The sequence below is a fragment of the Nanorana parkeri genome, unplaced genomic scaffold, assembly GCF_000935625.1.
Source record: "Nanorana parkeri isolate BGI_ZX_2015 unplaced genomic scaffold, ASM93562v1 scaffold840, whole genome shotgun sequence".
Lineage (NCBI taxonomy): Eukaryota > Metazoa > Chordata > Amphibia > Anura > Dicroglossidae > Nanorana > Nanorana parkeri.
In genome coordinates, this window is record NW_017307108.1 from 462,242 (window position 1) to 490,063 (window position 27,822).

At 42.2% G+C, this 27,822-nt stretch overlaps 1 protein-coding gene across 1 annotated transcript in view; it reads right to left on the minus strand.

Annotated features, from left to right (window-relative positions):
• The window catches only part of CNTNAP2 (contactin associated protein-like 2), a 266,748-nt gene that overhangs the window by 33,750 nt on the left and 205,176 nt on the right, over positions 1-27,822 (minus strand). Inside the window, exon 9 of the mRNA XM_018565388.1 lies at positions 27,170-27,263. Within this exon, the coding sequence (XP_018420890.1) occupies positions 27,170-27,263 (94 nt within the window). The remainder of the gene's footprint in view (positions 1-27,169; positions 27,264-27,822) is intronic.

Below are 27,822 nucleotides of genomic sequence, written 5' to 3' on the forward strand. Positions count from 1 at the left end.
GGCCAACCTGTGACAGTCTCATTGTCACAGGTCGGCTAGAACTATGAGGTGAGTGAAAAGAACTCACCTCATAGTTCTCCTTTAATCTAATAAAAAAATTTTTTTTATACAAAACCATGTATGTTTGATGGACATTTTGTATGGTTTGGATACTTTAAAAAGGCCAATTTTTCTCGTTTTTTCTTATATAGCAGCCTTAATTGGAAAACACTGATAAGACAGTGCGGCCAACAGTTTTAATATAACCAGAGTGCGGATAATTTATGACTCACCCTCGTATGATAAATGTATACACATATTGACTATGTATACATCAGTATTAGTTTGAGTAGCTGTTACATCATTTATAGTGACCTAAAATATTTTTGAGACTATAAAGGCTTATTTAAAGCAGCCAGCATAACACTAGAGCTAATATGGAGTAAAACAGAGACAAGCTTGAAATAGCTGTCGTTACTGTGGAAGATGTCTTGACTCATAATTCCCCACTGTGGTATTACTGTATATGTGTGAGCTGAGGAAAAGCAGATGGGAAAAAAAAAAACACGGTCCAAATTAATTTTCTAAAGTTAGAATGGCTCAGCTAAAAATACTAGTGCTTTGCTGGCACTTATTGAAAAAAGTAAGATAAATCTTAGAAACTGAAGCAGAAAGTAAATTCCAATATGTACAGTCTCATAAGGCAAAGTGCAGTATTTAAACTGGAGTAGACTCCAACAATCAATTAACAATTCCTTTTTTTGCTCATTGATATATAGAGCGGACATGTTTTCTGCATTGCTTTAATGAGAACATTGAACCATCCACTTTTATCCTTGATCTGAGGGATCTTACAGTTTAATGTCCCTGTCCTAGTCATACATAGATTAAATCCAGCCATATTTTGAATGGGGAATGGTTAGAATCCACATATTTATTGCTGTGTAGTTCCAATGGTTACATTTATATGCGTATTCCCTCGAGTGGTCTCTAGAATTGTAATATAGGCCTCATTCACAGACTAACAGCCGGCCCGGAAAAGATGCACATCCGGATGGATCCTGTCTGCGTCTGAGCAGGGACACCCGCATGGACGTGCAATTCGGGTGAGCTTATGGCGGCGTACGGGCGCGTACTCCCATAGAGAAGAACAGGCTGCTGCGTGCAATCACACACACAGCACATGTTCTTCCCGGGAGCGGCCCGATATGACTGTGCACACAGCACGGATTTGTACGGGCCAGCTGTTAGTCGTGTGAATGAGGCCTTGATGTCATTACTAACATGTTTTTATGTCTTAATCCTCAGTGCTATCTAGTTGCCATGTGGCATTTTCACGATTCGCTCTAATCTTTATGAAGGAACCTATTGAAAAACATTTTTAACCAGAAGAGAAAAATAACATATGATTTTTCCTTATTCTCACAACAGTTGGTTAATTCGCACAGATTGATTGCGCATGCAGTTTCACTGGATGAAGGTTATGCAATTTTATATATAGACCCCTTAGTGCTGCTCTTCAATCCCCCATTAGATTTAAACATGTCCTGTGAAATGACAGCTGGAAATTGACAGTTTAAATCTAATGGTGACTCTGGGATAATGCCAACAATTCTTAGTATTGATGATTTGATACATAAGGCCCAATCTGTTTACCTATTGGGGAAACTACACTAAACTAATTTAGGATTGATGCATACATTTTCTTTGTCTTCCAGCCTAGGTTGTTAGCATTTTAAGCTACATGTCAGTGGCTTTACAAGGATGAAATGATACTATTTCATAAATACGTTAAGTGCTGTGTTTTTGATTAATATAAGTTACAGTAAAAAACTGAAAAGCAATGCAGTTTGCAGCTGCTTAGTCAGCAATGGTACCGTAGTTTCTCAGTGTTTTAGACACTAAACAACTATGCCAGGGTAGGCAACCTTGGCAATTCAGCTGTGGTGAAACTACAAAATCCCATCATGTCTCTGGGAGCCATGCCGGCGGCTGTCAGAGTCTTGCAATGCCTCAGGATACTTGTAGTTCCACAACAGCTGGAGTGCCGAGGTTGCCTTCAATTGAACTATACCCAGAACTGTACAAACCAAAGAGGCTTCACATAATTCAAATGATATTGGGAAAAGGTCATGGCAATTTCACTCTATGTGTTATGAAGTTGGTCCAGAACTACCGGAGACAAGTGTCGCACTAAAGAGAATTTCAAATACTTTAAACATTTCAGATGACTGTGCAAAGGTTACATCACTAGCTGGGATAAGTTTGGATTGTTAGACTTTTCATAATACAACAACATAAATATAATTTAAAAAAATGACAACACTGCAAAGTAGGGAAGCCAAGCAAAATAATGTAATTTTGACTTAATGATTTGCTAGATACCCAATATAGCCAAAGGTTTATGGATGTCTGAACATTACACCTATAGGAGCTTGTTGGGCGTTCCATACCAAAAGAATGGGTACTAACACGAAGCTAACATCCCCTTTGCAGTTTTTACAGTCTCCACTCATCTTTGAAGGCTTTTCAAGAGACTTTGGAGTTTGTCTATTGGAATTTGTGCCCATTCAGCCAAAAAAACATCTGTGAAAGCAGGTAATGATATTGCATGAGAAGACCTGGTTCACAATTGGCATTACATTTTATTACAAAGGTGTTCAATATGATTGAGGTCAGCACTCCTGGCAGGCCAGGAGTTCCTCTACATTGAGCACATCAAACCATGTCTTTATGGACCTGACCTTATCAAAAGGGGCACAGTTGGAACAGAAATGTATCTTCCCCAAACTGTTGCCACAATGGTAGAAGCGTAAAATTTTATAAAAAGTATTTGAATGCTGTAGCACTAAGGCCCCGTTCACACTGAGCGATTTATCGCGCTGTAATTCCCGCGATATCGCGGCTATTTACCGCGCTATATCGCTCTCCAATGCATCTCAATGGGGCTCTGTCCGTTGCTGTTGCGGGTCGTGCGTCGCTACAGCAGGACCCTTTTTGGAGCGGATTTTGCAGCGATTCTAGGTTGCTCAATGCAAGCATTTGCGCGACAAACGCGCGATATTGCGCAAAATGCAAATCACCCGACAAACGCGCGATTTGCGAATCGCTCAATGTGAATGGGGCCTAACAGCACCGTTCACTGAAAACATCTGAGCTCAATAAAGTGGATACCTTTGGCCATAAAGGCAGATATAATGGTCAGATGTCCACAAACATTTGGCCATATAATATATAAAGAAGAGATTAGGTGAGTTATATGTGATATTGTCACATACTTTTGTCCCCTGTTGTTGCAATCTGCCAGTGACATGGTACAGAACTGTGTGCTAGGAATTTCTGTGTAATTTTTAGGTTTGAACTTAACTTTCTACTGTCAGAAGTATTCCCCTTTAAGGCCTATGGGGAAATGTCAAAGGTTTACAAAAAGATTACAGACTGGAAGCAGACATGGAAGGTCAGCGAGAGAATTTTAATCCTATGACTTCCTTTCTCCAGTTACCTACTTATAAATTATTAATTCAGCAATTCATTGCATTTACAAGCTATGGACAGAACTCATTGTGCATTTTTCAGTCTATAGAGCGGAGATAAAATTCCTATGAAGTTTTTGAGACCTTGCTAAGAAAGGAGCCACTAGGTGTAGTGATGTAAAGTCTACATATAATTTGCCTTGTATTGTGCCTTTATAATTCCAACCAGCTTTTCAAGCCTGAGTTCATGGACAGTAACTACCATTTGATCATCTAAATAGAAAAGTTTAGAAACTGTAGACATAACAGTATTGCTTTACATAAACAAGAAGTATGGTGTTCACCTTGTGTACCCTTGATATCTAGAGTTGAATTAATTCATGGGTACCTTTACTGTAATCCTCAACGGAGTAAACTGGCAATGCATTGATTAATGACTAATATACTAAATAGACTGTTTTGCTGGTCAGATCAGCATTACGTGAAGACCAGAAGTTCAAAAGTTAATTGCTTTATTTTCTTTCGCTGTACTCATAGTTCCGTCAAGCTCTTATGTTAACGCTAACACTGTCCACAAAGCAGTGACGTGCGGTACCTTCTGTGCTGGGTGAGGCATTACTCCAGCCCCGCTCCCAGCCCATAATAGAGTAGAGGCTGTTGCAGCTCTTGCCTCACTAGGTTAGGTTACACAGGCAGTGGGGAAGCCCACTGCTGTATAACCCAACTTAGCTGTCAAAAGCCAGATGAAGCGCCACCTGCAAATTAACAGGCAGCACTCCATCCATCACGGGTTTCACAGTGGGGAGGCTTTCCCTGATGTGTAACCTGTTACAAACCACTCTGAATGGAGAAAAGGTTGTCAGTTTCAGACTTGAAGCTGACAGCTTTTTCCTCCATGATACTAGGCGAGGCTCTGCCTCACCTGCCTCCCCTGACCGCATGTCCCTGCCACAAAGGCCAAGGTCAATGCCTATAAAGAAGACAATAGATGGTTAAGGGTCAAGCCATCCGATTGAATGCAGTGTCAAGGTGTACAGCAGAAGAGTAGTTGGGGTTTAGCAAATGGTCAGAACAATGAAGGGCATCAACTGGGGCACATGGGAAACAAATGGGTAGAGGGAAAAGGCAGCAAAAACAAGAATAGAAACAGCAGATGAGTGTTCTCCTGATGGGGTTTGACAAATCCTTTTTGAAACTCGGCCAACCCGAATTTAGAGGCAGATCCCATTCAAGCCCTTGGGGGCAAATCTTGCTGTTACATTCTGGCCATTTTTAGGGCTAATATGCAAACTACTGTCGAAAAAGGCATGGGAAGCTAGGAACTACCAAAAAGGGCATGTACCAATGCAAAAACGTTTTTTAAAAATACCATACATTGGGGAGGGTTTTTTTCGGCTAGCTTTAGCAGCAACACATGCTTTTTCATCAAATGCACCCACTTTGCCCGGGCAGATAGAAATTGGCCAGCAGTTCACTGTGGCTGTCTCTGTTCTCACTGATGCAAAACAATTTATTGCTAACAATTAAGGGATTGGAGGTGACACAGCAGTGTAAAATTGCCAGCAGCATTACAATTTTAAATAACAAGGCTAGGGCCAAATTTACTAGAAACAAAAGATCATAGGGTGGGGCTTTACTACAAGTATTAAGATACCACAGAGTATGCAACAGTGAAATACTGGGCAGTAGTAGGACAATTTTAATCAGGTATAATATGCTAAAATGTACCAGAGACCAGTGGCGTCACAAGGGAGGTGCGGGGGGGGGGGTGACACCATTGATGGGGTGACACCAAAATTACTCACAGTCATTTTGGTGTCACCCCCCTCTGAAAAGTCGGGCGCTCGGTCATGGACCGAACGCCCGACAGTATCAGGAGAGAGGAGGGGACCCGGCGGCATACCTTATCCCGCCGGGTGACTGTCCCCTCCTCTCTCTGCCGTGTCCATCACCAAGATGGCCCCTGGCAGCTATCAGAATACTATCGCGCGTGCGCGATGACGTCATTGCGCACGCACGTGGTGACGTCACGCGCAGTGACGTCTCGGCGGGGTGACACTCGGTTACCGCTCAGGGTGTCAGCCAGCCTTGAGAAGAATACAGGCAGGTTTCTTACTACAAGAACTTACTACAAGAACTAAGAGACTGCACATAATACAGTAGTGTAACATTTTAAATGGAAGCTATGCAGCTAAAAAACCCCAAAAAACTGTTTAACCTAAAATAGAGGCCCCATCAACATAGAAAAACACATATACCCCTAAATAAATGAAACCCCCAAAATACAGCCCCCAAAACTAAAGCTATAAATCAACCACAACTTAAATGAAAGCCACAAAGCCAACAATAATAAGAATAAAAAAAGACAGCAAAGGCGATGAATGCCCAAAGAGCCAGCAATCACAATTAAAATACCGTTTTCTGACTGACCCTTATCTCTCCCTATGCAGTTTATCAGCTTACTATATGCCTTTCCTATAGCAACTTGCAATTCACTGACACTGTGGCTGCTCTGTGCCTCACCTTTTATAGTGAGGAGGCTGGCTTAACCAAAAGCCCCATTATTCACCATTATAAGCTTGCTAGCCATAGTTGAAAGGCCATGCAGTGCATTTTGGTTTAAACAAATTCTCCTTTATCAATCTGATATCATAGATAATCCAACATTGGGATTGTAACACTGCCTCTCAGTTTAAAGGAGAACTATGAGGTGAGTGCTTTTCACTCACCTCATAGTTCTAGCCGACCTGTGACAATGAGACTGTCACAGGTCGGCTCAGTAGATTGGGAAATGAGCGAACACATACCGGCGTTCGCTCACCTCTCTATCCTGTCACAGCTTTCTGCCGTGACAGGGGAGGTGCTGGATTCCTAGCGGATCGGAAGGGGGCGGGTACAGCTGGCTCTGCCTTTAGATAGGCAGAGCCAGCTGTCACTCACGCAGCTGGGCGGATCCAGACATAATTGTCAGGATCCGCTTCAGCGTCTCAGTATACCACGAGCTGTAGCTCGCGGTATACTGAGCTTAGGGTGACGGGAGGACGCTAGTTTGTGTCCTCCTGTTACCCTAAGGAGAACTATGGGGAAAAGCCTTAACCCCATTGTTCTCCTTTAAAGCTAAAAAAAACAATCAATGCAGCTTTGTCTTCATCAATATATACTTATATGCATTTTAAAAATGCAAACAGTGTAAGCACCTAAATTTGACTTGAAGGAGGGAGAAGCAGCACAAGAAGCTTATCAGTTGTGCTGCAGTGCCAGGTACATGCTGATAGGATGTTGAGCTTATCAGTTTGCTGCTTCTGCTTTCACTGTCCAGCCATATGGTAGGGATAGGGAGTAGGCCTGTAAGTGCTACTTTGCTACAGTAGAGAACATGACAGACACGACTGTATTATGTGAAATCTGAGAACTGAATTAAGAGAAATACAAATCCTTTGGCAGGTAAAAGAGCAGCTACCTGTGTATTTAGCTGTTTGACTGGGGTTCAGCTTTACAACTAAAAAAAAAAAGAAGAGGGACTGAACCAGCAGGGGTGTGATCTTACTTGTCAGAAACCAGTGGGGCACTTGGGCTTAAAATGTGGAAAATAAATGGGATTATCCAAAATGATGATTATGTTGGGGTGAGATGTTTTGTGACATCTGTGCACACAAGACTCTTGATGGAAAGGACAGGGTTAAACTGGGTGCCTGTCACCATGTGCTTTTTTCAACTAAAACAACAGGGAGGGAGATGCTGATTAACATCTATAGGTTTCTTTCTATTCAGTGCTCTGTATACATTCAGTTCAAAATAAAGACAGCACTCTCTATGCATTTAATATATGTTGTGGATAAGACAATGACAGAATAGAGTGCACATATGAACAATGGTACATTGCTTATATAACATATACAGTACTCTGCTTTTTTTTTCCTTATTTAAAACCAAACTCATTGAAAAACAGATTTTATACGGATTGTGTATACTGCACAGACAAAGGCTTGCACGTGAAACCTACAGCATTGTAAGTCGGTTTCAGCATCAGAGCTATAGCTTCTCTCACTTTAAATCTTCCTTTCGTTGACACTTATTGAACCTTGAGGTCCCTGGAGCAAGGCATAATCTATGGACACATGCACATTGCTATAAAATGCATGCCTTACATGTATCTAATTCTTCATTTAATGACAAAATTGAATACACATATCCAGGAGGTGAAAACATATCCACAGTAAACATTAATTATAACAATGCACAATCTGATCTGTGGTTTAATGTGCATTATATAGCCATAAATATTAATGTTCCTGAAAATGACACCAGCAGCTATGCACTAAAGTAGTAAGCATTCTTTATCTGTAGGCTGTAGTGAAATAAAGGTATTACTTACCTAAAGAGGCCTGTATGTTCTGTGCAGATGGGTGTGTGGAGCTAGGCTGTATGCATGTGGGGTTGGATGCCTTGTGTCTGCAGCATCTCTCAGTCAGTACAAACTGCTGGCATCCTGACTCTCGGAGCAGCACAGCCTAGCGATGTACAGGGATGCAGGTGATGGGCTGTGTGCAAAACAAAGCATGGAGTCTGGGGACCAGATAAACCCAGGGCTATCCAGTGCTGCTTACAGACTGGAACATGGACTGGATTGTGTCAATGGCCATTGGAAAAAAGCATAAAGAAATATTTGTTTTATTTGTTTTATTTCTGGTTATTTTCTTTTATTAGATATATGCTATTCTGATCATTTTGTGCTAACATCACTATAAAATGAATATTGTATAACTAAAGCACCCAGTTCCATAAATAACCAAGTTACCAATTGAATGGTTAAATCTTTTATTTATCAGTTGGGCATTATTTTCGAAAAATACTGTTCTTTTTTGTGCAATTTAGTGCAATAAATGTATAAAAAATGTGAATAATTACACATCCGAATAACTTAAATAACTGTATTATACAAATAACATACAAGTTACGAATATTTATCATCTGCTTTGTATAGATACATGTATATGGTAATGTATGTCTTTATAAAGACGGGCTGAGCGCCATCAAAATGTTGACAATAACATGCTGAGGCTTTGACTTATCTCTGCTGGAAGACCTGTTATTTATTCACTAGAGCGAAATGAAAGTGGAAAACAAAAAAAAACTAAACTTAGCTGATAGGTTTTGTTAGTCATATGCACCATAGATGCTGTTTGCCTCAATTTTTAAAAAGAGATATATCATTTATTTATTCTTTAGTGGAAAAATGTGACCATGCCTGGAGTGGAAGTTCCAATGGTGCAAATAACTTCTGTCTATTCATAGATACTGTGACAGAAGACAGTGACAGGACACCCCACCATTCACCCCAACACACAGGGATACTATTCACCCCAATACACCCATTACATACACTTATTACATCCTATAACAACCTCAGTGATCCCATTAGTGGATCAGCAGTCTGAGACCTATCAGGTTGCAGACATATCTGTACATCCTGGCTAGAAGTCTTAATTTCCTACAGATTTTTCTATAACATAAAGCACTACCAACTTCCAGCACATCACATCCCTGCTCCTCTTAAGAGTCTGTTCACACCAGATGCTATGAGCTGCGCTGGTTAGTCTTGCCCAATGCAATCCTAAGGCTTGGTTCACACCTGCACTACACCGCACGACACCCAGGACGCGCGCTCCGGGATCGCGCAATCCGGTATAATGCAGGCAGCGATTGCCGCACGGCCCCATTGATTTCAATGGGGTGACATCCGGGCAGCAATCGCAGAAAAAAAAGGTACATGTACCTTTTTGCGATACACGACGCGCAGCTGTTTTATCGTGTTCGGAAGCACGGGCGGAATCGCGGCGGGAAACCGCGCAATGCACTTGGCGCTACTGGGGTGCCATTAAAAAAATAGATAGATAGATAGATTTATTTATTTGTCACATACATAATCGTACAAGTATGATATGCAGTGAAATGCTTACACGACTGCAAGAAGGAGAGGGAGAAGTACAAGTAGAGAGAAGAATCAATAATAATATAAAACTTTTACATCACAAAATAAAATATAAATGTTAAAATGTAAATATTAAAAATTAAATTAGACTAAAAATGCAAATACAGTATGAAGTGTAAAGTGTGCGAGTGCAGCAATACGGAGTGAATTAATTAAGGTGATTACCAGCATTGTATTGACCTTTCTTTGACCATTCTTTTAAAGTGCAGATGTGCAGAAAATGTGAGTGTAAGAACATTTACCTAATCAGGCAGTAGAATGTATGTCTATATAGAGATCTGATTGAGCGACCGTATAGCCTGAGGGAAGTCCACTATCAACTCCTTTGTCTTGCTGACATTGAGGAGGAGGTTGTTCCTCTGGCACCAGTTCTCCAGATTCCTAATCTCCTCCAGATAGGCCGTCTCATTGTTGCCGGTAATCAGTCTGACCACAACGGTATCATCAGCAAACTTGATGATGGTAGTGGAGTTGGTAGAGGCCATGCAGTCATATGTGTACAATGAGTACAGCAGGGGGCTCAAAACACAACCCTGAGGGGCTCCAGTGCTGAGGGTGAGGGAGGCTGATACATGTCTGCCCATTCTTACTGCTTGTGGTCTGCCAGTAAGAAAGTTGGAGATCCACTGACACATAGATGGGCTAAGTCCCAGGTGTTTCAGCTTGGTGGTGAGTATGGAGGGAATTATAGTTTTGAACGCTGAACTGTAGTCAACAAACAACATCCTGACATAGTTGCCCTTTCTAGTGTCTAAGTGAGTGATATATGAAGGAGGCTGCATTTTCTTCCTGTCTGCAGCCGTTAGCTGCAGCCTCGAAACGAGCGAAGAAGGTGTTCAGCTCGTCTGCCAAGGACGCGTCCGCCTTCATCATGCCGGATGTTGGTGCTTTATAGTCCGTCATTGTCCTTAGTCCCTACCACAGGCTTCTAGAGTCACTCTGTTGGAACTGTGCCTCCAGTTTTCTTCCGTAGCGTTGCTTCACTTCTTTTACCGCTTTTCGGACCCTGTACGACGCAGCCTTAAACGAGCCCATATCCCCCGATTCAAGTCCCGCATTATAGGCTGCGGTACGAGATTTCAGAGCATCACGGATGGTCTTATCCACCCACGGCTTCTGATTGGGAAACATTCTGATGGTCTTTTTCGGTATGATGTCATCTACCAGTTTCCCAATAAATCCCACAACCGCTTCCGTAAACACGTTGATGTCATCAGAGCTTCGTCGGAACATGTCCCAGTCTGCGTCATCGAGTGCGCCCTGTAGAATGGCCTCCAATTGGTCCGTCCAGCGTGCAACCTCCCTCTGAGCCGGAACTTCCTGTTTAAGCCTTTGTTTGTATTTTGGCATGAGGAAGATGGCTATATGATCTGATTTCCCAAACGGGGGGCGAGGTTGTGCCCTGTAACCCTCTTTGACTGTCGTGTAACAATGGTCCAGTGTTCTTTCACCCCTGGTGGGGCAGGAGATGTGCTGATAAAAGTTTGGCGCTGTGCGTTTGAGGTTGGCGCTGTTAAAGTCCCCTGCCACAATAAGCACAGCGTCACGGTGTTGTGTTTGGTGCTGTGTGAGTGCCTCATGCAGCTTGCATAAAGCAGTGTCCGTGTCTGCTTGAGGTGAAATATAAACAGCGCTGACTATGACTGATGTAAACTCCCGAGGAAGGTAAAAAGGACGACATTTGACTGCTAATAGTTCCAGGTTGGGTGTGCAGGAGCGTGTGAGAGGAACGACACTCGCGCTGTTACACCAGCTACTGTTCACCATTAGACACACGCTGCCACCCCTTAACTTCCCCGAATCCAAAGTTCTATCCATGCGGTGAACCGAGAAAAACTCGGCCGGCTGGATGGCATGATCTGGTACCGCTGGGCTTAGCCATGTCTCGGTGAAGCAGAGGAGATTGCAGTCCCGAATGTCTCTCTGAAACTTTACCCTGGCCCTGATGTCATCAAGCTTGTTTTCCAGCGACTGGACGTTGGCAAGCAGGATGCTTGGCAGAGGTGTGCGGTGTGCACGGGCTCTCAGCCTGTTCCTAATCCCGACTCGTTTTCCCCGGGGCCGCCGCTTCGGTTTGCATTCTTTGTTCTCCCACAGGATCTCACTCGGCCAGCTTGGATCCGGGGTTAAAACCGTCAAGTTGTGAGTATAGATAGAAATAAGAACATCCCTATCGTACTTGATGCACTCCATTGTAAGGAATTGACCAGTTTAAATGTCCTTGAAGTCAATTTAAAACAGAAAATAGGAACGGTGGCCAGAGCAGTCGTGACGGCAGCCGACTACACCGGCGCCATCTTTGAAAATGGCAACCACAGCGCGATCGGTTCACATCTTGGCGACTCCTGCCGTGCGGTGAGGTGTCGCCTCGGTGTGAACATAGCCTAAAGCATAAACTTGGGACTGTGTCTTGTTTCCTATTAAGTCAGCTCACACCACAGTGTAGCAATGAAAAAAAGTACAACATGCAGTACTTTCCTTTACCACAGCATGTTGTGACGCACTACATTGCAACGCACAACGATCAACATAACTGAATAAATTGTCACTTGGTGTCATTTCAATTAAATTAGAACAAAGAAAGTTACAGTGTGATGCACATCGCTTCCTTCACAGCACACACCAGTGGCTGCGCAGTAGTGTGTGCCGCTAGTGTGAACAGGCCCTAAAATTAACTCTGTTGATTGCACTCTCTCCTGAGAGAGGGTGTGGATGTTGCTACCTGTCATTTTCACTTTTTTGGTAAATAATAAATTTTTGCAAACAAATATATAGGGATGCACCGATACCAAGTACAGTACTTGGTACAAGTACATGTACCGATACTTTAAGCTCCAAGACTAGACTAGAGAAAAATTAAAAAGTTAGGAGGCCCGGATTTCCCACAAGACCACCGAGGCCTGGCCTCGGGGCGGCAGAGCGCAGAGGGGTGGCAGCGGTGACCTTGTGGGGAAGTTGAAATGAAAATGGCAAGTATGGGCATTGGTACTCGAAAAATATCGGTGCATCCCTACAAATATACAAATATGACAAATTCATATATTCAGACAGAAGATGGAGCTGAAGGCTCCTCTTCACATGTTTTCCAGTTTCTCCTTACCACATACTGAAAAAAATCAGAGCTCAGTGATAGTGTCTGAAATAAAACTGACTCCAAACCATTATACTGTAGTTTCCAATTAAACATTGATATATTTATATAAGCTGAATTACTAAACTAATACAACGATTAAAGTAAACCTGTGAGCATATACAGTAAATGACTGCCATTGCTGACTTGTATTGGAAGGTGCATACTCTGGGAATCTCATCCCTATACTTCATTCATTTTTTTGACTATGTTCCTGAGCTTCACCAAACATGTACATATCAGGCACCTTATATACAAACACTTGTTCCAGATAAGTAAATCACAAAATAATGAAGGGTGGCAACCCTAGAACATGTAGCTTAAAAAAATCCAGTAAGATAAAGGGACTAAAATGGGCCACACGTAATGATTTTCTCTGTTTAATTTGAATTACTCTACAATTAAATTATTTTTCATTTGAATGGGGAGACACCCTGCTGGGTAAATCCTGTCACAATAGGCATGGGTCCCATTGAATGTAATTTCCTCTAGGCACCTAGAGTCTTCTTTGTACACATCAGGCTTAGATTATAATCAATATATTGAATGCAAACTGTTGATCAGTATAATTAATTCAGACTCCACACTCATGAGGGGAGGGCTCTTATTCATTCACATCCTACAGTCTGCAAAGGGTCACCTCCTTTGTTCTGTTCCCCGTCTTCCTATTGCCAGTCATTGTGTATAGGAGAAGTCATAGTGCTATCATAATATTGGCTTTTAAATGTGCTATTTGTAATGTTTTTTATTGTGTGTAGACTTTTAAATTCTTGGTGCTGCTTGTTCTTATCCCAATAGGTGATGAGACTCCTAACAACTGATTCTGCATTAGAAAATTGGTAAAAGGTGTTTATTATTAATTTCCAGCAAACTCAATTTCCTTAAACTGAAGGGAATAGCATTTCCGCTTATTTAATTTATGCTAGTTTAAGGATTTTTTAATAGATTAGCAAATATGCTTTGTTCAGCTGATTGTTCACCTTGGCATTAATCTTCAAAAAAGGGTGTTGAGCAGATAAGGTGGGTCAGTAGAATGCATAGGTGAGCTCACCTCTGTTTTGTTACTCTTCCAAATTGTCACGTTTAAAGTGTTTGTAAAGGCCAAATGTATTTTTCAATTTTAGATAGGGTGGGGAATAGTTTGACCCTCTGTTAGGTTTGTGTTGCTTTCTGTGTCGAAAACAGAGCAAGAAGCCAGGGAAAGCCTTCCAAGGGGTACAAATGTTCCAATGACAACTGTCCCAGATGGGCATTTCCCTTTCTCCTGTTGCGTCTTTTAGACCTAAAGTGATGGGAAATCTCCCCAGCAAAACAGACTGGTGTTAGGTTTTATGTATACATGCTACTCACCCCTCCAACTCCCTCCCCCCCTTATATTTGGAGTAAAAATGCTTTTTGAAGTAAACGTACTGAGATATAGGGGGTGATTTACTAACCTAAACACACGCACGCACTAGGTGCGTGTGATTTTTACACAACAAAACGTATTTATCAACCAAAAAGTCTCTAAAAGCATATTTCCACTAATGCCATATATGGAAAAATCATGCACATGATGCATATATAATGCTGCTTCACAGTTTAGACAAAAATGGTTAGCTCATGCATTTACATTCCTGCATTCATCAACGCAAGCAACACAATGTAGAGCTAATTTACACAACATCACCTTGCAATTCATGCAGGGCTTTGCACAACACACCTGCTTGGTGTGTACACACTACAAAGGTGTCTAGATTCCACCAATAGATCATGCTGGGAGGGAACACACTACAGAGGTGTATACTTGTCCGTGGCGTGTTTATACGGTTAGTAAATCAACCCCATAGGGTTCAGATTTATTTCAGGTGAGTGCCTTAAAGGAGAACTATGAGGTGAGTGCTTTTCACTCACCTCATAGTTCTAGCCGACCTGTGACAATGAGACTGTCACAGGTCGGCTCAGTAGATCGGGAGGTGAGCGAACATATACCGGCGTTCGCTCACCTCTTGATCCTGTCACGGCTCTCTGCTGTGACAGGGGAGGGGCTCCGATCCGCCAGCGCTGACTGGCAGAACGGACGGGGGAGGGGTAAGGTACAGCTGGCTCTGACTCTAGATAGGCAGAGCCAACTGTCACTTACGCAGCTGGGCGGATCTCGACATCGATGTCGGCATCCGCTCCGGCTGCAGCGTCTCAGTATACCGCGAGCTGTAGCTCGCGGTATACTGAGCTTAGGGTAACAGGAGGACACTAGTTTGTGTCCTCCCGTTACCTTAAGGAGAACTATGGGGAGAAGCCCTGACCCCATAGTTCTCCTTTAAAAGGTATTAAAACCACTGGATCAGAAAAGCAGCCAGTCAACCAGCATATTTTAAGGAAATATAAGCAATGGGAAACTTCCTATTTTCTTAGTCCATGTTTTTAGCAAACATGAGCAAGTAGACTGAACAGGAAACTTCAGACTCATGTTAGTAATTTGGAATATGAAGTTTGTATCTATGTTTTCAATTATAAAATGTTCAATAAATGTTTGTAAAAGGAGGTTGGGTGCTCATTTATTGTGCTCATAAGTACAGGACAGTATTACCACTAGTATCTGGAAATAGTTGTGATATATAAAACCCTTTCTGTGTGTATGTCTTTATTAAAATGGCAGCTTTAAATTGGTACAGATGAGAAGCAAGGCATGCCATAGTGAAACTATCCTTCTAAGACAATTAGAAATTTGGGGTATTTTATAAATATGTAGTGTTGTCTTAATGCAAAGGCCTGACCCTTCCCTCTAAGCCCTACCTTGTTTAATTTGAAATGAGTACAAAGCACCTCTTTTAGATATCTATGGGGCACACAAGGGCGGACACACAGTTTGTGCAGCCTCTGGCATTTTGGGGCTCATTTACATTGGATGCGAGCTGAACATTGCTAATTTCTATAGAGTGGCATTCATCATGATGCCCTAACCCTGCTCCTAGTTTGTAATATACAAGTAGTATTGGGCAATTAGCACCACTTTCATTCCCTGCCCGGCACTAAAAGATGCAATTTTTTTCACCCATTTCCACCCATTAGATACAATTTTGGCAAAAATTGGAGGGTGTGTTACTGGTCTGACCCCAGTAACATATGATGAGCCATTATTGAGCTCACAGTAATACATGGGCTACTCTTCCATCTAACTATGCACAACGCATAAGTGCTTTTACTTTACTAACTGTCAGGGGCCCAATAATTGTATTCGCACAGGTTCTCTTTGCTGATTTTGTCCACCAAAATGGGCAATGTACAAATCCAATCCTACTTCCAGTCAGTAGATACGGTACCATATATATGTACTTACATGTGTCCCTTTGTGTCAATTTGATTAAAAAAGCTAGGAAGAAAATAGAACAAAATTAGAAGTATATTCTGTCCTTTACGAGATTATGCACATCTAATTTAGTCTTCTCTGAGATCTTTCTAGTGATTTAGGCAGTCATCAGAATGGATCGTTCCACTGTCATTCTAATTAAGCGTCAATCTTTAGAATTAGCACAATGGCCTAAGTGCTATTCAAGCTGATGCACATAGGCAGGGTATAAGATTTGTGAGACAGCTGCTCGCTTGACGTGACTGAACTGCATATGTAATCAGAAGCTGCAAAATGAGAGGCCTGCTGCTGAAGTGGAATTTCATGGGTTTTTACACGCTCTCTCAGCTGACATTTATATCAAGGTTTGGTCCATGGGGATATTCCCATCATTTGCCATTTAGTTGCAAGGCTTACTGCCCTGCTTGAACATGAAAAGGAAGATTTGACCCTGGAACAGCTGAAGCAGATAGTACTAAGTGTTATCGCTCTAGTGGTAGTAATTTCATGCTCTCATTTCTGTGGCCCCGGTGGGTGCTGAGATTAGCAGTTGCTGACACTTTGACTTGCGCTACAAAAGCAGGCACTGAGCTAGTCAGATTTAGTAGGCAGGTGGCAACACGCTTCTGATCCCTGTTTAAATTATTGTCTAGTATCATAACTGGTACGGAATGTTAGTAGCATTGCCAAATCCTAACCTATTTTTTCTACTGTACATTGACAGCAGTTGTGTAACTGGTTGCTATTGGTTACAGTAGATTTTAACAAGTTCACAAGTTTTTTGCTGTTTTTTACAGTCTAACTGGTGGTTGAAGGCCAACTGTTTTTCTTCTGAAGAGATAAAAGTGTTAAAAAGCCATGCATGCCAAGTGTACATGTACATGTTAGTCATTTTTTAAAAGAGTTGTAAAGTCCCAGCATATACTATTCTGTTATAACATCAGCATTGTAACAGGAATACATACTATAGCTGTTTTTGATAATGCGATCACAGCTTACTTTGATGTAGTGAGTCCTTTTTATGTAGTCCCTTTTATGTAGTAAGTGCTGCCTTCTGTCTGCCCATCACTTTCAACAACTTACTGGATTCCCAATGTGCTTTGTATCTCTTTCACTGCTGCAATTCAATTTCTCAAGACTACGTATCCCATGATGCACTGCTTCCAGCAAGCAAAGATGGTGTTACATTGTGAAAAGTTCAGACGTTGAGTTGTAGTTCAGACAGCAGGCTTAGTAAGAGTGGTGACACCAGGAGGTACATATTCACAGGGCTGTGTGGAATTGTAGCAAAGCATTGAGGAAGTGCATTCTATGGGAATCTACTTCTAGATTGATACAGTCTTTAGGAGTGTAATAAAACCTAAGCAAATTCAGTGAGGGGAATTGATCAAAACTGGAGCAGACAGAAACTGGAGCAGTTGCCCATCAGCATATCTCTTCAGTTTGTTCAGTTGGGATTTGAAAATGAGAGATAGAAGCTGATTGGTTGCAATGCAAATCTGCTCCAGTTTTGATAAATTCTCCCCAATATATGTAGAAATATATATTTATTCATTACCACAGATGCCCATATACAGATAAGGCAAATATGTACATGTAGCGGCTGCTAAATTGCTATTCTATTTAAATAAAGACTGGTTGCAGAAACGCTGCAGGTTTGAGCCAGAATCGGCATCATCACAATGGCAGACAGCTGAAAAGAACTGTGTTAATCCTCATTGGCTGTCTCTACCTGGGTAAACCCGCGCAGGACAACTGCAGTAGGGAAAGACTTGAGTAGACATTACCAGACATCCCAACCTGCAAAACCTTATTTCAGGGAGGTTCCCGTCTCATTTCAGGGAGGTGCCCTTTCTGGTTTTTTTTTTTACTTACCCACTGATATCTTGCCTGAAAGGTTTACTCCCTGAAAGAGTAAACGTTTCAGGGAGAAAATGCCTCTCTCGCGGACATCAGGCAGCCACTATCTAATAGAGGGAAACTCCCTGAACATCAGGGAGACTTGAGATCCCTGCATTACAGACTGCATTTGACTGATTGTGTATGGGAGTTACAGAGACTTGTGGGAGATGAAGTCCTAAGAGAATAGAGATTTGTGTTTGCCAGTACAGCGAAGGACTACAATTTCTCAGGAAACAAGGGGAAGGACTGTAATTTCATCTTTTCTGAGCGCACCTGAACTGAGGGCAGTTTTTCCTGGCACATGGAGTAGCAGATGGACATACTGTGACCAGCCTGCCATACATGAACCGCAAATGCCATCATTGCTGCCACAGAGGTTGCTATGGGTAACAGCGTCCATCACCACTTCGAGGAGTGGATGCTCAAAGCATCGCAGTGGGGAAGCCGTGATCGCTGGGGAGGAGACCGGCACCTGTTGTATCAGAACGCAGTCTGAAAAGCCCACACAACACCAGCTTGTGAGGGAGAAAAACCTATTTCGCTGGCCTACATGGGAGTCATCGTCAGAGCCCATGATTTGTGGATGCGATGAAAAAGCTGGACCCAAAGCCGGCTGGACTTTGTTAGCACTACTGGCCAGTAGTACAGTGTTAGTGCTGGACTAAGTCATACAAGTGATCCGTTCATTAACAGATTGAGAGTTTAACTGTACAGACTGTTACAACTCGCCTCACATCATAATTGACAATTGGTGCTGTGTATGTCTGTTTATGCATTTACTACATTCTGGATTTGTGCATTTATCTTTCTGTTCTATAACTGTTTAGTTGTACCTGCATAAAAATCCAGGGCTTCACCTACTTTATTAAAGCCCTTTACAAACATCCCATGAGGTGTGCTGGTGTGTCTTGGATCTATTCTTAGCTCACCTCCACGGTGAGACAGAAGTACCTGTATATTCCAACGGCTTCTTCGGGGGCGAGCGCTACATAAATATAGATAGATAGATAGATAGATAGATAGATAGATAGATAGATAGATAGATAGATCGTTAACACAACTGGCTAGACACATATATGATAAACTCTGCATAGTCAAGTATATAGATTTTCCTTCCCACATATGATAACTACTTGCACATTGTTCAGGTTCAAGATCTCTTTAGCAGCATTTCTGCTTATCTCAGATATGCTTAAAATGATATTTTTGGTAATCAGTTTGTGTATTGCTAGTTCTAAAATCCAGTGCATGGTGGTAATGGTGGATGACCATATTGGGGCTAGAGCAATATATAATATGTGCGCTTAACTGTCCCATTAGATATTTTTTTTGATAACAGGATAAAAAGGCTAGTGCCATTTAGGCTATTATTACAGCTATTTTACATCCAGGATAAGTATTTTTAGACCACCATGAAGATTAAAACTCTTGATTGACTGGAGCTCACTGAAAAAGACCGAAAGTAACAATATTCATTTAAAATATTTTCTTGAAACACTGAGTGGCTAGTAAAGAATATTACAAGGAAACTTCTCTGTCTCATTAGCACCATCGGACAAATTGTATGTGCACAGCAGCAAGAATGTAACACAGCCCCAGAGGTCCAGAATGCATATGATACACAGACATATGAATCCCCCAAACCCGCGTTGTTTTGAAGGCTAGAACAATAAATGGCTTTTCAGGGAAGAATGCAGACCACTGAAGTAATAAGCTATTACTTTTTATGAGACTATTAATAGCGGGAGTGACTACCATTGAAAGAAACTATACAAGCCGGATCATTCAAAATCTATTTTCTCTTATGCGTCTCTGGAAGTTCAAAACCATCATCCCATACCAGGATTCCCAGGGGAGAATGTATAAAAGCGATACAAAATATTTAGCTTTGCTTACAGAGACTTTTATTCTCTTTGAAGTTGGGAATAATTCAGGGCAGCTTGACTTATAAAAGCCAATAGGTATGTGAACAAATATATATCATTGAATGTTATTCTCCGTCTCTCCTCTCTGGGGGGCACACGGCCCTTGTTTAGTTTGGGAGTAAGAGCAGGGAGAAGGTCATGATCTGCCAGGCTTGGGGCTGCCTTAGAGGTGGATTGGATCCTCAGCTGAGATGCTTACATCTCTCCCTCTCCCCTACAGGCATCACTGCCCCATCAGCTTACTCCTCCACACACTGTCATATATCCCTCTTCCACCCCCCTTTGTTGCCTTGCCAATACCCCCTCCCCTGACTAATGGATATTTCTCCCTGGCCACCACATCTTCCCCAGCCAACTCATCCACCACTGACATCCTTCTCTCGCCCTTAGCCCACCTGTCTAAAAGGCTAAGGTATTTGTTATTTCTTTCATTCGGTAATTGCACGTCTAGTCGTTTCTGATGAGGTCGGTAAGTGCTTTGGGGGCAGCAATAGGCAAGGAGGGCCCATCTACCTAGTGACTCCTTCGTAGGGTGAGCAATACACTTAGAACATTTTTGTGATGCAAACACACCAAATATTAAGATCTAAATGTAAACATGATGACCAAAAGCACACACATAAAGACTTTTCTATATAAAGAAGCAGCTCAAATCTGCTTTCCGACAACTATTTGGAGCTGCGCACTACAGTGATCGCAGGTGTGTTTCCATGGTAACTGATCAGTTGTCACTCTCTCTCTAGAATTCACCTCTGAGAGAGCTTTTAACACAAACCAAGTTGCTTCAGCGTCTTATGTTATTCAGAAACATCTCCACACATGGCTACTTCTTGGACAGAGTTGATGTTCTGATCTATTTCTTACATTTTCTATTTTACACTTCCATGATTACCCATTGCAGATACCTTTAGTCCTTCAGTTGATTAGTTTTACAACAGGTTTTTATTTTTTACTATATGTATATACCCAAAGTATTCTTAGGTCATTAGCATTGCAGAGGTCGATTTATTAAAGACGTCATATCTCTTAGCCCAGTAAATCTGCGCTTTCTTCTAACACAAATCCTGCAGATTATCATATTGCAGAGCCGCAGCTAGCTCCTTTTGTGCCCGAGGCAAGAACAGAAAATTGTGCCCCCCAACAAACGTGTGTGGTATGTGACGTTATGCGCCCCACCTCCAGGATGGCAGCGCGCTTGTGCAGAATGCACTGGTGGCCAAATCAAGAATAGAATAAAAATGTGTTTAGTTTGCGCCTCCTCTCAGCTGTGCCTGAGGTGAGTGCCTCACTCGCCCCATGGTAGCTACAGCCCTGTCATATTGCCCTGTTAGATTGGGTGCATGAACACAAGTTTCATTAAGCAAATACTCCTTCTGCAAGTCTCTCACATAGTTAACCACTTGAAGACCGGGGTGTTAAACCTCCTTCCTGTCCAGGTAATTTTTTAGTATTCAGCACCGTGGTACTTTGACTGACATTTATTCAGTCATACAATGCTGTACTGAAATGCATTTTTTTACCATTTTTTGGGGACAGATAGAGCTTTCTTTTGGTGGCATTTAATCACCACTGGGGTTTTTATTTTTTACTATATTAAGGAAAAAAAACCTGTTCCCCCTACATTATGTTATGAAACATTTATTACTAACTAATTTTTTGGTTAAAAATATAAAAGACGGGGTCACGTTGGGTAAGTAATAGAAAAATGGCACCAGCACACCATAAGTTGATAAAGCAAAATATTTTATTGCCAATAGCTGTATCTCATTGGCAAGCGCTTTCGGGGCCTCACAGGGTCCCCTTCATCAGGCTTAGAGATAAGCCTGATGAAGGCTTATCTCTAAGCCTGATGAAGGGTTATCTCTAAGCCCGATGAAGTGTTATCTCTAAGCCTGATGAAGGGTTATCTCTAAGTCTGATGAAGGGGACCCTGCTAGGCCCCGAAAGCGCTTGCCAATGAGATACAGCTATCGGCAATAAAATATTTTGCTTTTTCAACTTATGGTGTGTTGGTGACATTTTTCTATTGTTCATGTGTGGCGGTGCCAACCGCAGTCAATTTGAGCACCCATCTTCATCAAGTGGGAATCCAGGTAAGGAGTGCGGTATGGTTCCTGTTTCTGTTTATTCACGTTGGTTAAATAGACACCAAACATGTCAAGCCTTAAAATTACGCGCACCTGCAAAACCAGAAAAAACTACAATACCCAAAATTGCCCATAGGTGACGATTTAAAAGCTTTTACCGCTCATCAGTTTAGTGTTACCAGTGATAGATGGCCCTAGAATTATTGCTCGCACTCTGACGTTTGCGTTGATATGTAACATGTGCGGCGCAATCATAGGCCCACCCGACGCGTATTTAAGTTTCTGCGAATATGTGGGGGCGGGGGACTTAACAAATATTTTTTATTTTAAATTTTTTATATGTGACTTAGGGTGCTCATCTCCTTTCGATCCTAATGCATAGAGCCACCAAGCTGGTGCCGTGCCCGCAGAGAAGGCAGCGTTGCCCGGGATAGCCTTTTTACCGGCGGTGAAGGGGTGGCGGCTCTGCAAGGGTGGCACTTACCACTGTGTTCCATACAAGCGATCGAACGGGTATAGAGCTGCCGAACGCTTGTATATGTAACAGATGTCAACAGCGCAAACAATTCATCCCCTCACAGCTACCTCCTCATGTATCACTTCTTCCTCCCTTTTAGATTGTAAGCCGTCACAGGCAGGGGCAAACAGAGCGTCCCAAGTTACTAAGAGCTCTTAGCAACCTGTGACACTTTTTCCGGTTTCTCGCCCAGCTCACTGATGTCATCGGTTGCCAGGAGCTGAGCGCGATGCTGTGGCTGGCATCCTGCCGAGCTCCTTGCAACCAGTGATGTCACTGATCTAGGCAGGACAGGGCAGAGAGCCGCTGACAGCACAGCTTTAACACAGCCGCCTGTCCCACCGCTGGGACCCTGGACAGCACTATCAGTAAAGCCCCACCCAGAAGCACTATCAGCTGCACCAACCTCCTCCCCCCTGCACTATGGCCTCAGGAATATAACACAGAGGTACGCAGCTCAGCGTACATTCTGGAGATGATTGCAAACAGGCAGGTACGTTTTTGTTTTTTGTATGTGTATGTGTGTATTACAGAAGAGACATGGCATGTCCCTTCTGTAATAAAGTGCCCACCTCTGCCTGCTCACAGTTTTGGTCTTTTAGGTTTAATTCCACTTCAAATTGAGTTTAAACAGGAAATCAGAGCAGGTCATTTTTTACTAAGAACTCCTAGTACAGAGAGCAATGCTCCATCCTAAGGCTTCATACTAACCCTCCTTACAATCCCAACTCTAACACCTAAAGTTAATTCACACCAGAGGGTGCACATTAGGCCCCGTTCACATATAGCGAATTGTCGCGCGATTTCCGCCGCGATATCGCGCATTTTTGCCGCGCGATATCGCGAGAAGTCGCCGGCCAATGTTATTCAATGGAGCTGTCTTAACTCCATGTCGCGCGTCGCTCGTCGCGGTCGCAAGTCGCTTCTACCGGACCCTTTTTTCGGCGGATTTTGCGCGATTTTACTTTTTTTCTATGGAGCCCGACGGGGAAGGTCGCGCTACCGTCGCTGGATCGTCGCTGGAACGTCGCCCCGAAAGTCGCGCTATCCCGGCCGTGCGGTTCCGCTGCAAAAGGTATGTCGCTATATGTGAACGGGGCCTTAAGGTGTGCTGGTATGCGTTGTGCATTACAGTGCTTTTTTATTCCCACTTCTACTTAATTCTATGCACGGCAGTAGATTGCAATGTTTCAACATGTCAGAAAGTGCTTTGTAAAAACATGCAACATGTCCTTTTTTCAGTGCATACCAGCGCAGAGTGTTGGTGTGAACTGAAACAATAAAACATACGGCAAATTGCCCAATGCAGCCCAATGGGGCTGGCGTGAACGACCCCTTACACTCACTGTAATCCCACCCTAACTCTAACCCACCCTAACTCTAACCCACCCTAATGTAAACATTACTCCTTGTTAGCATACTCACCTCTTCTGTGCCAGGATCCTCTGCAGCAAAGTTAAGGATGGGTTCACACCTGAGCGGGTTTTTTATGCTAGTTTTTCTCACGTTTTTTCGTTCAGTGAAACCCGCGTTTTTTTCCTTTATTTTCTCTATTTAAAATTTTTTTTTTTAGTTTCACTTTTAAACTTCCCGCCAGCTCCGCCCCCCTGTGGAACGGTTGCTCGCAAGGGACGGAACCTGGAAGTCGGCAGCCGCTGAAGACACAGCGGGGATCGCGGACAAGGTAAGACCTGTACGCTGTATTCCCGAGTGTGGCTCTGGGTTACCGCTTTGTTAACCCCGATCCACACTCGGGAATACCAATGGCAACGCGCGGCAAAACGCCCCAAAGAAGCTCCTGTACTTCTTTGGGCGTAGGGCGTTTTGCAGCGCGTTCCTACGCGCTGTAAAACGCCGAGGTGGGAGCCATGCCCATAGGCAATCATTGGTTTTCACATGTTGAGCGTTTTACAGCGTGTAGGAACGCGCTTTAAAACGCCCAGATGTGAACCAGGCCTAAAGCCTTTACTGTTTCAATAGATAGCACAGTGTATGTAAACTGGTCAAGAAGAGCTAATAACTGGGAATGTACGTTTGCCTTATTAAGATGGCTTGAATGCTTGCCAGGAATATCAATAGCACTAGACTAATAATCTGTATCTAGAAGTATTTTTGCTCCTCCAACCTTTCCATTACAGTGACTGTAGCAGAACAAATAAATAGCTTATAATGGTATTTCAATGAACAGGGCCGTTTGTTGTATTTAGATGCCCATTACATTACATCTATAAAGAATTGTCAATGTCAGAAAACAGTGAAGATACTATGCTAAAACATGTGTAAGGTTAAAAGGGTCATAAGGAAAAGATAATTCTATTTGTCATTTATGCATTATTGATTGAGCAACAATGAATGTATATTATTTAAATAATACAGACATGAATAAACAAAATAATTTCAAAACATCTCTTAAACTTCACGTGTATATGAAAGTCGTGACTACTGTTGCAAAGAAATATGACGTTCAGATGACTATTACGTAACCTTTATTATATCTCCCCAATGAATGCAGTTGCAGTGAATTCTATTCTTACAGCCTAGTTGGTGACGGGTTTGCAGGATAAGCCAGCACTGACTACAATAGACTTCAGAACACTGAGCTCAAGGACATCCAAGAGTCCCTGAGTTCTATGCTGGCACCATCATCTGCTATTGTACTGTTCTGTAGGGAAATGAGTGATGGCAGGACAGACTGAGAGGGTGGAATGCATACCCTGAATAATAATTATTACAGACATTATATTTATTAGGGAATAATAATTAATATCAGTGCCAGATCATTATTTACCAACATTGTACATTGTTAGATAATAAAAAATGGATTGGTCACAATAAAATGTTGAACTATAGTAAAATGTATAACACTTGAAATATGAAATAAAAAGTACAGTTTTTTAATGAACATTTTTGCTTTCCTGTATTACAAATATTAATCTTAAACACGTATAACACCTAATTGGTACAGCAGTGATAGTCTGCATGATCTAAGTCCATCAAGAATGTTCCTTAGAGGCATTGTAGGAAATCGTGCTGGATTTAATGTCTACATTGCCATAGTGTCATAGTGTTCTTAATGATGTTGATTTTTGTTTGACTTCCACTATGGAAGCTCAGGCCTTGATTGGCAGAATGGCAAATCTGGCATATTTTATAAGAGTTTTTGAGGGGAATTGATCAAAACTGGAGCAGACAAAATCTGGAGCAGCTGTGCATGGCAACCAATCAGCTTCTCTCTTTAGTTTTTTCAGTTAAGACCGGAAAATGAAAGAGAAAGCTGATTGGTTGATCTGCTCCAGAATTTGTCTGCTCCAGTTTTGATAAATTTATAGTATATATATAGTTTAGCAACAAAAGCCAGCCACCAGGAGCAGCTAGAATTAAACAGACTCTCTCAACAGACATCCTTAACACACGCTGTTAGGTGACTGCCAAATAATGCAATGTGAGAAAGTTAGATCCCATTCCTGAAATTAAAACCAAATATCCCTAGTTCTATGGTAGCTACAAGGTTCTTGTGGACCATCTGTGCAATATACTATGCATTACATTCTGTCAGAGATAAAGAAAGGGGGGTAGTACACATAATAAGGGCCAGATGAAAGGCTAATCATTTACTTTTTTAGTGAGCATTACTTCTCCAAACTGGCACTTGGCACTTAGTACACTGATGGTGTATATGACTACCTGTGGTAGTCATATAGGCCAGTGCTTCTTAAAGTGTGGTTTGCAACCCCGTGTGGGGTCCCGCAAGTTAACAGAGGGGTCGCATTCCGAGTCCCCGGCCAGGACCGCCATCAGGGGGGTATGGCCGGTACTTGTGTGAGAGGCCCAGGCGGCCGAGGAGGCTGGGCTCCAAGCTAGATTGTTTTATTTCAGTTTAATGTATAATTTGCAGTGTAGTGTAGTTTTTAAGGTCGCGGCCCCCCTGTGCACTTGGTACCTTCCTGAGCAAGGTGTTTTTTTTTTTACATTGAACTTTCTTTAACCCATCAGCAGTGGAGCACAGCTGCTGGACGTAAAGGTAAGGAGGGGGCTTAGTACTACTGACTGACCGACGCTGGGGGGTATCGGGGGAGGAGAGAGAGAGACGCTGACGGGAGAGAGACGCTGACAGATGCTGGGGGGAGAGACACGCTGACAGACGCTGGGGGGGGGGGGGTATATATATACCTTGTTTGTGGTGGTTGCAATCAATTTCTTCTTACAGGCTTTTTTTCCCATACATGTTTACCTGGTGATCCTGCCAGTAACACACTTCCTGTCCTAGGGTGACAACGCTCACTCACTATACTATTTCTTTGGAGGGCTAAAAACACCTTTCCCCTTCTCGTCTTCACTACATAGAGGGGAAGTCTTCAGTATTATACAGATAGTATATGGGGAAACCTGATAATGATAACATTTGAGTTCAGTGTACAGGAAGTTACAAGATCACAATATTTTTGGCAGGATCAACAGGCATTTATCAGTACTTGCAGAAAATGTACCTAAAAAAGAATAAAGCAGCCACAACATCCAAGGACTGGTATGCTGCAATATATTACATTTTTGTTCTTGAGTTGAGATATATTTTGATATATTTTGCTGTTGAACTATTTTGCTTCTCTCAAACAACCATGATCCCAATGACCTTTCTGAACACAGTGATTTATTGAATCCAGTCACAGGTGACATGGGACAGACGTGTCTACTGCTGACAAACATGTTTTCCCTGTAATATTTACTTCAGTTATTATTCCACAATGATGTCTTTTCAATGCTGCTATAAAGCACGGTCATAAAGAAGATGACATTGTTCAGCCTTAGCTGTAATTCATGGCTGAAAGTTTCACTTACCCAACACTCTCCCAAGGAAAAGGGCCTTTGGCCTATTAAACCGAGTCTCAGAAGAAGCAGGAAGGTTGTATGTGGCTGGTGGGTAATGATCGAGCTGAAAAATAAGAAATGAGAGCAGTCAGGCAATGCCCTTTCAGTACAAGCTCTGCAACATTATATTTCATGGATTCAGCTCTTTTTTTACCACATGATTCTTTTCAGGTCCCTGACCACAAATGTACCTTCTTTGTCCTTGAAAACAAAGATTCAATTTCCTATACAGAACAATGCCCATATGTGAATTTATTAATTGTATATATAATGTAAATAGACAAGACATAAAATATTCTGTAGGTAGATAGCCCAGAGGTATTTTAAGACATTCTACATAGACAAGCTCATTCAGAAGACCTCTTTCTTTGCACATCTGCTACAAAAGTGCTTAGACACTGTGTAGCATTCTGTTATAATAGGCATTACTGAAAAGATGCAGATTTATTTAAGACAAAATAATTCCTTTAGACCCTGAAGCATAAGTGGGACATTGAATACCAAAAAATCATGTAATAAGAATTTATAGTCCACATGTGAGAATCTTTTAGATTATTGCAAATTTTGGGATTATATAAAACCTCAGATTGTAGGTAGATTCAAGTGTATGAAAATATACATTT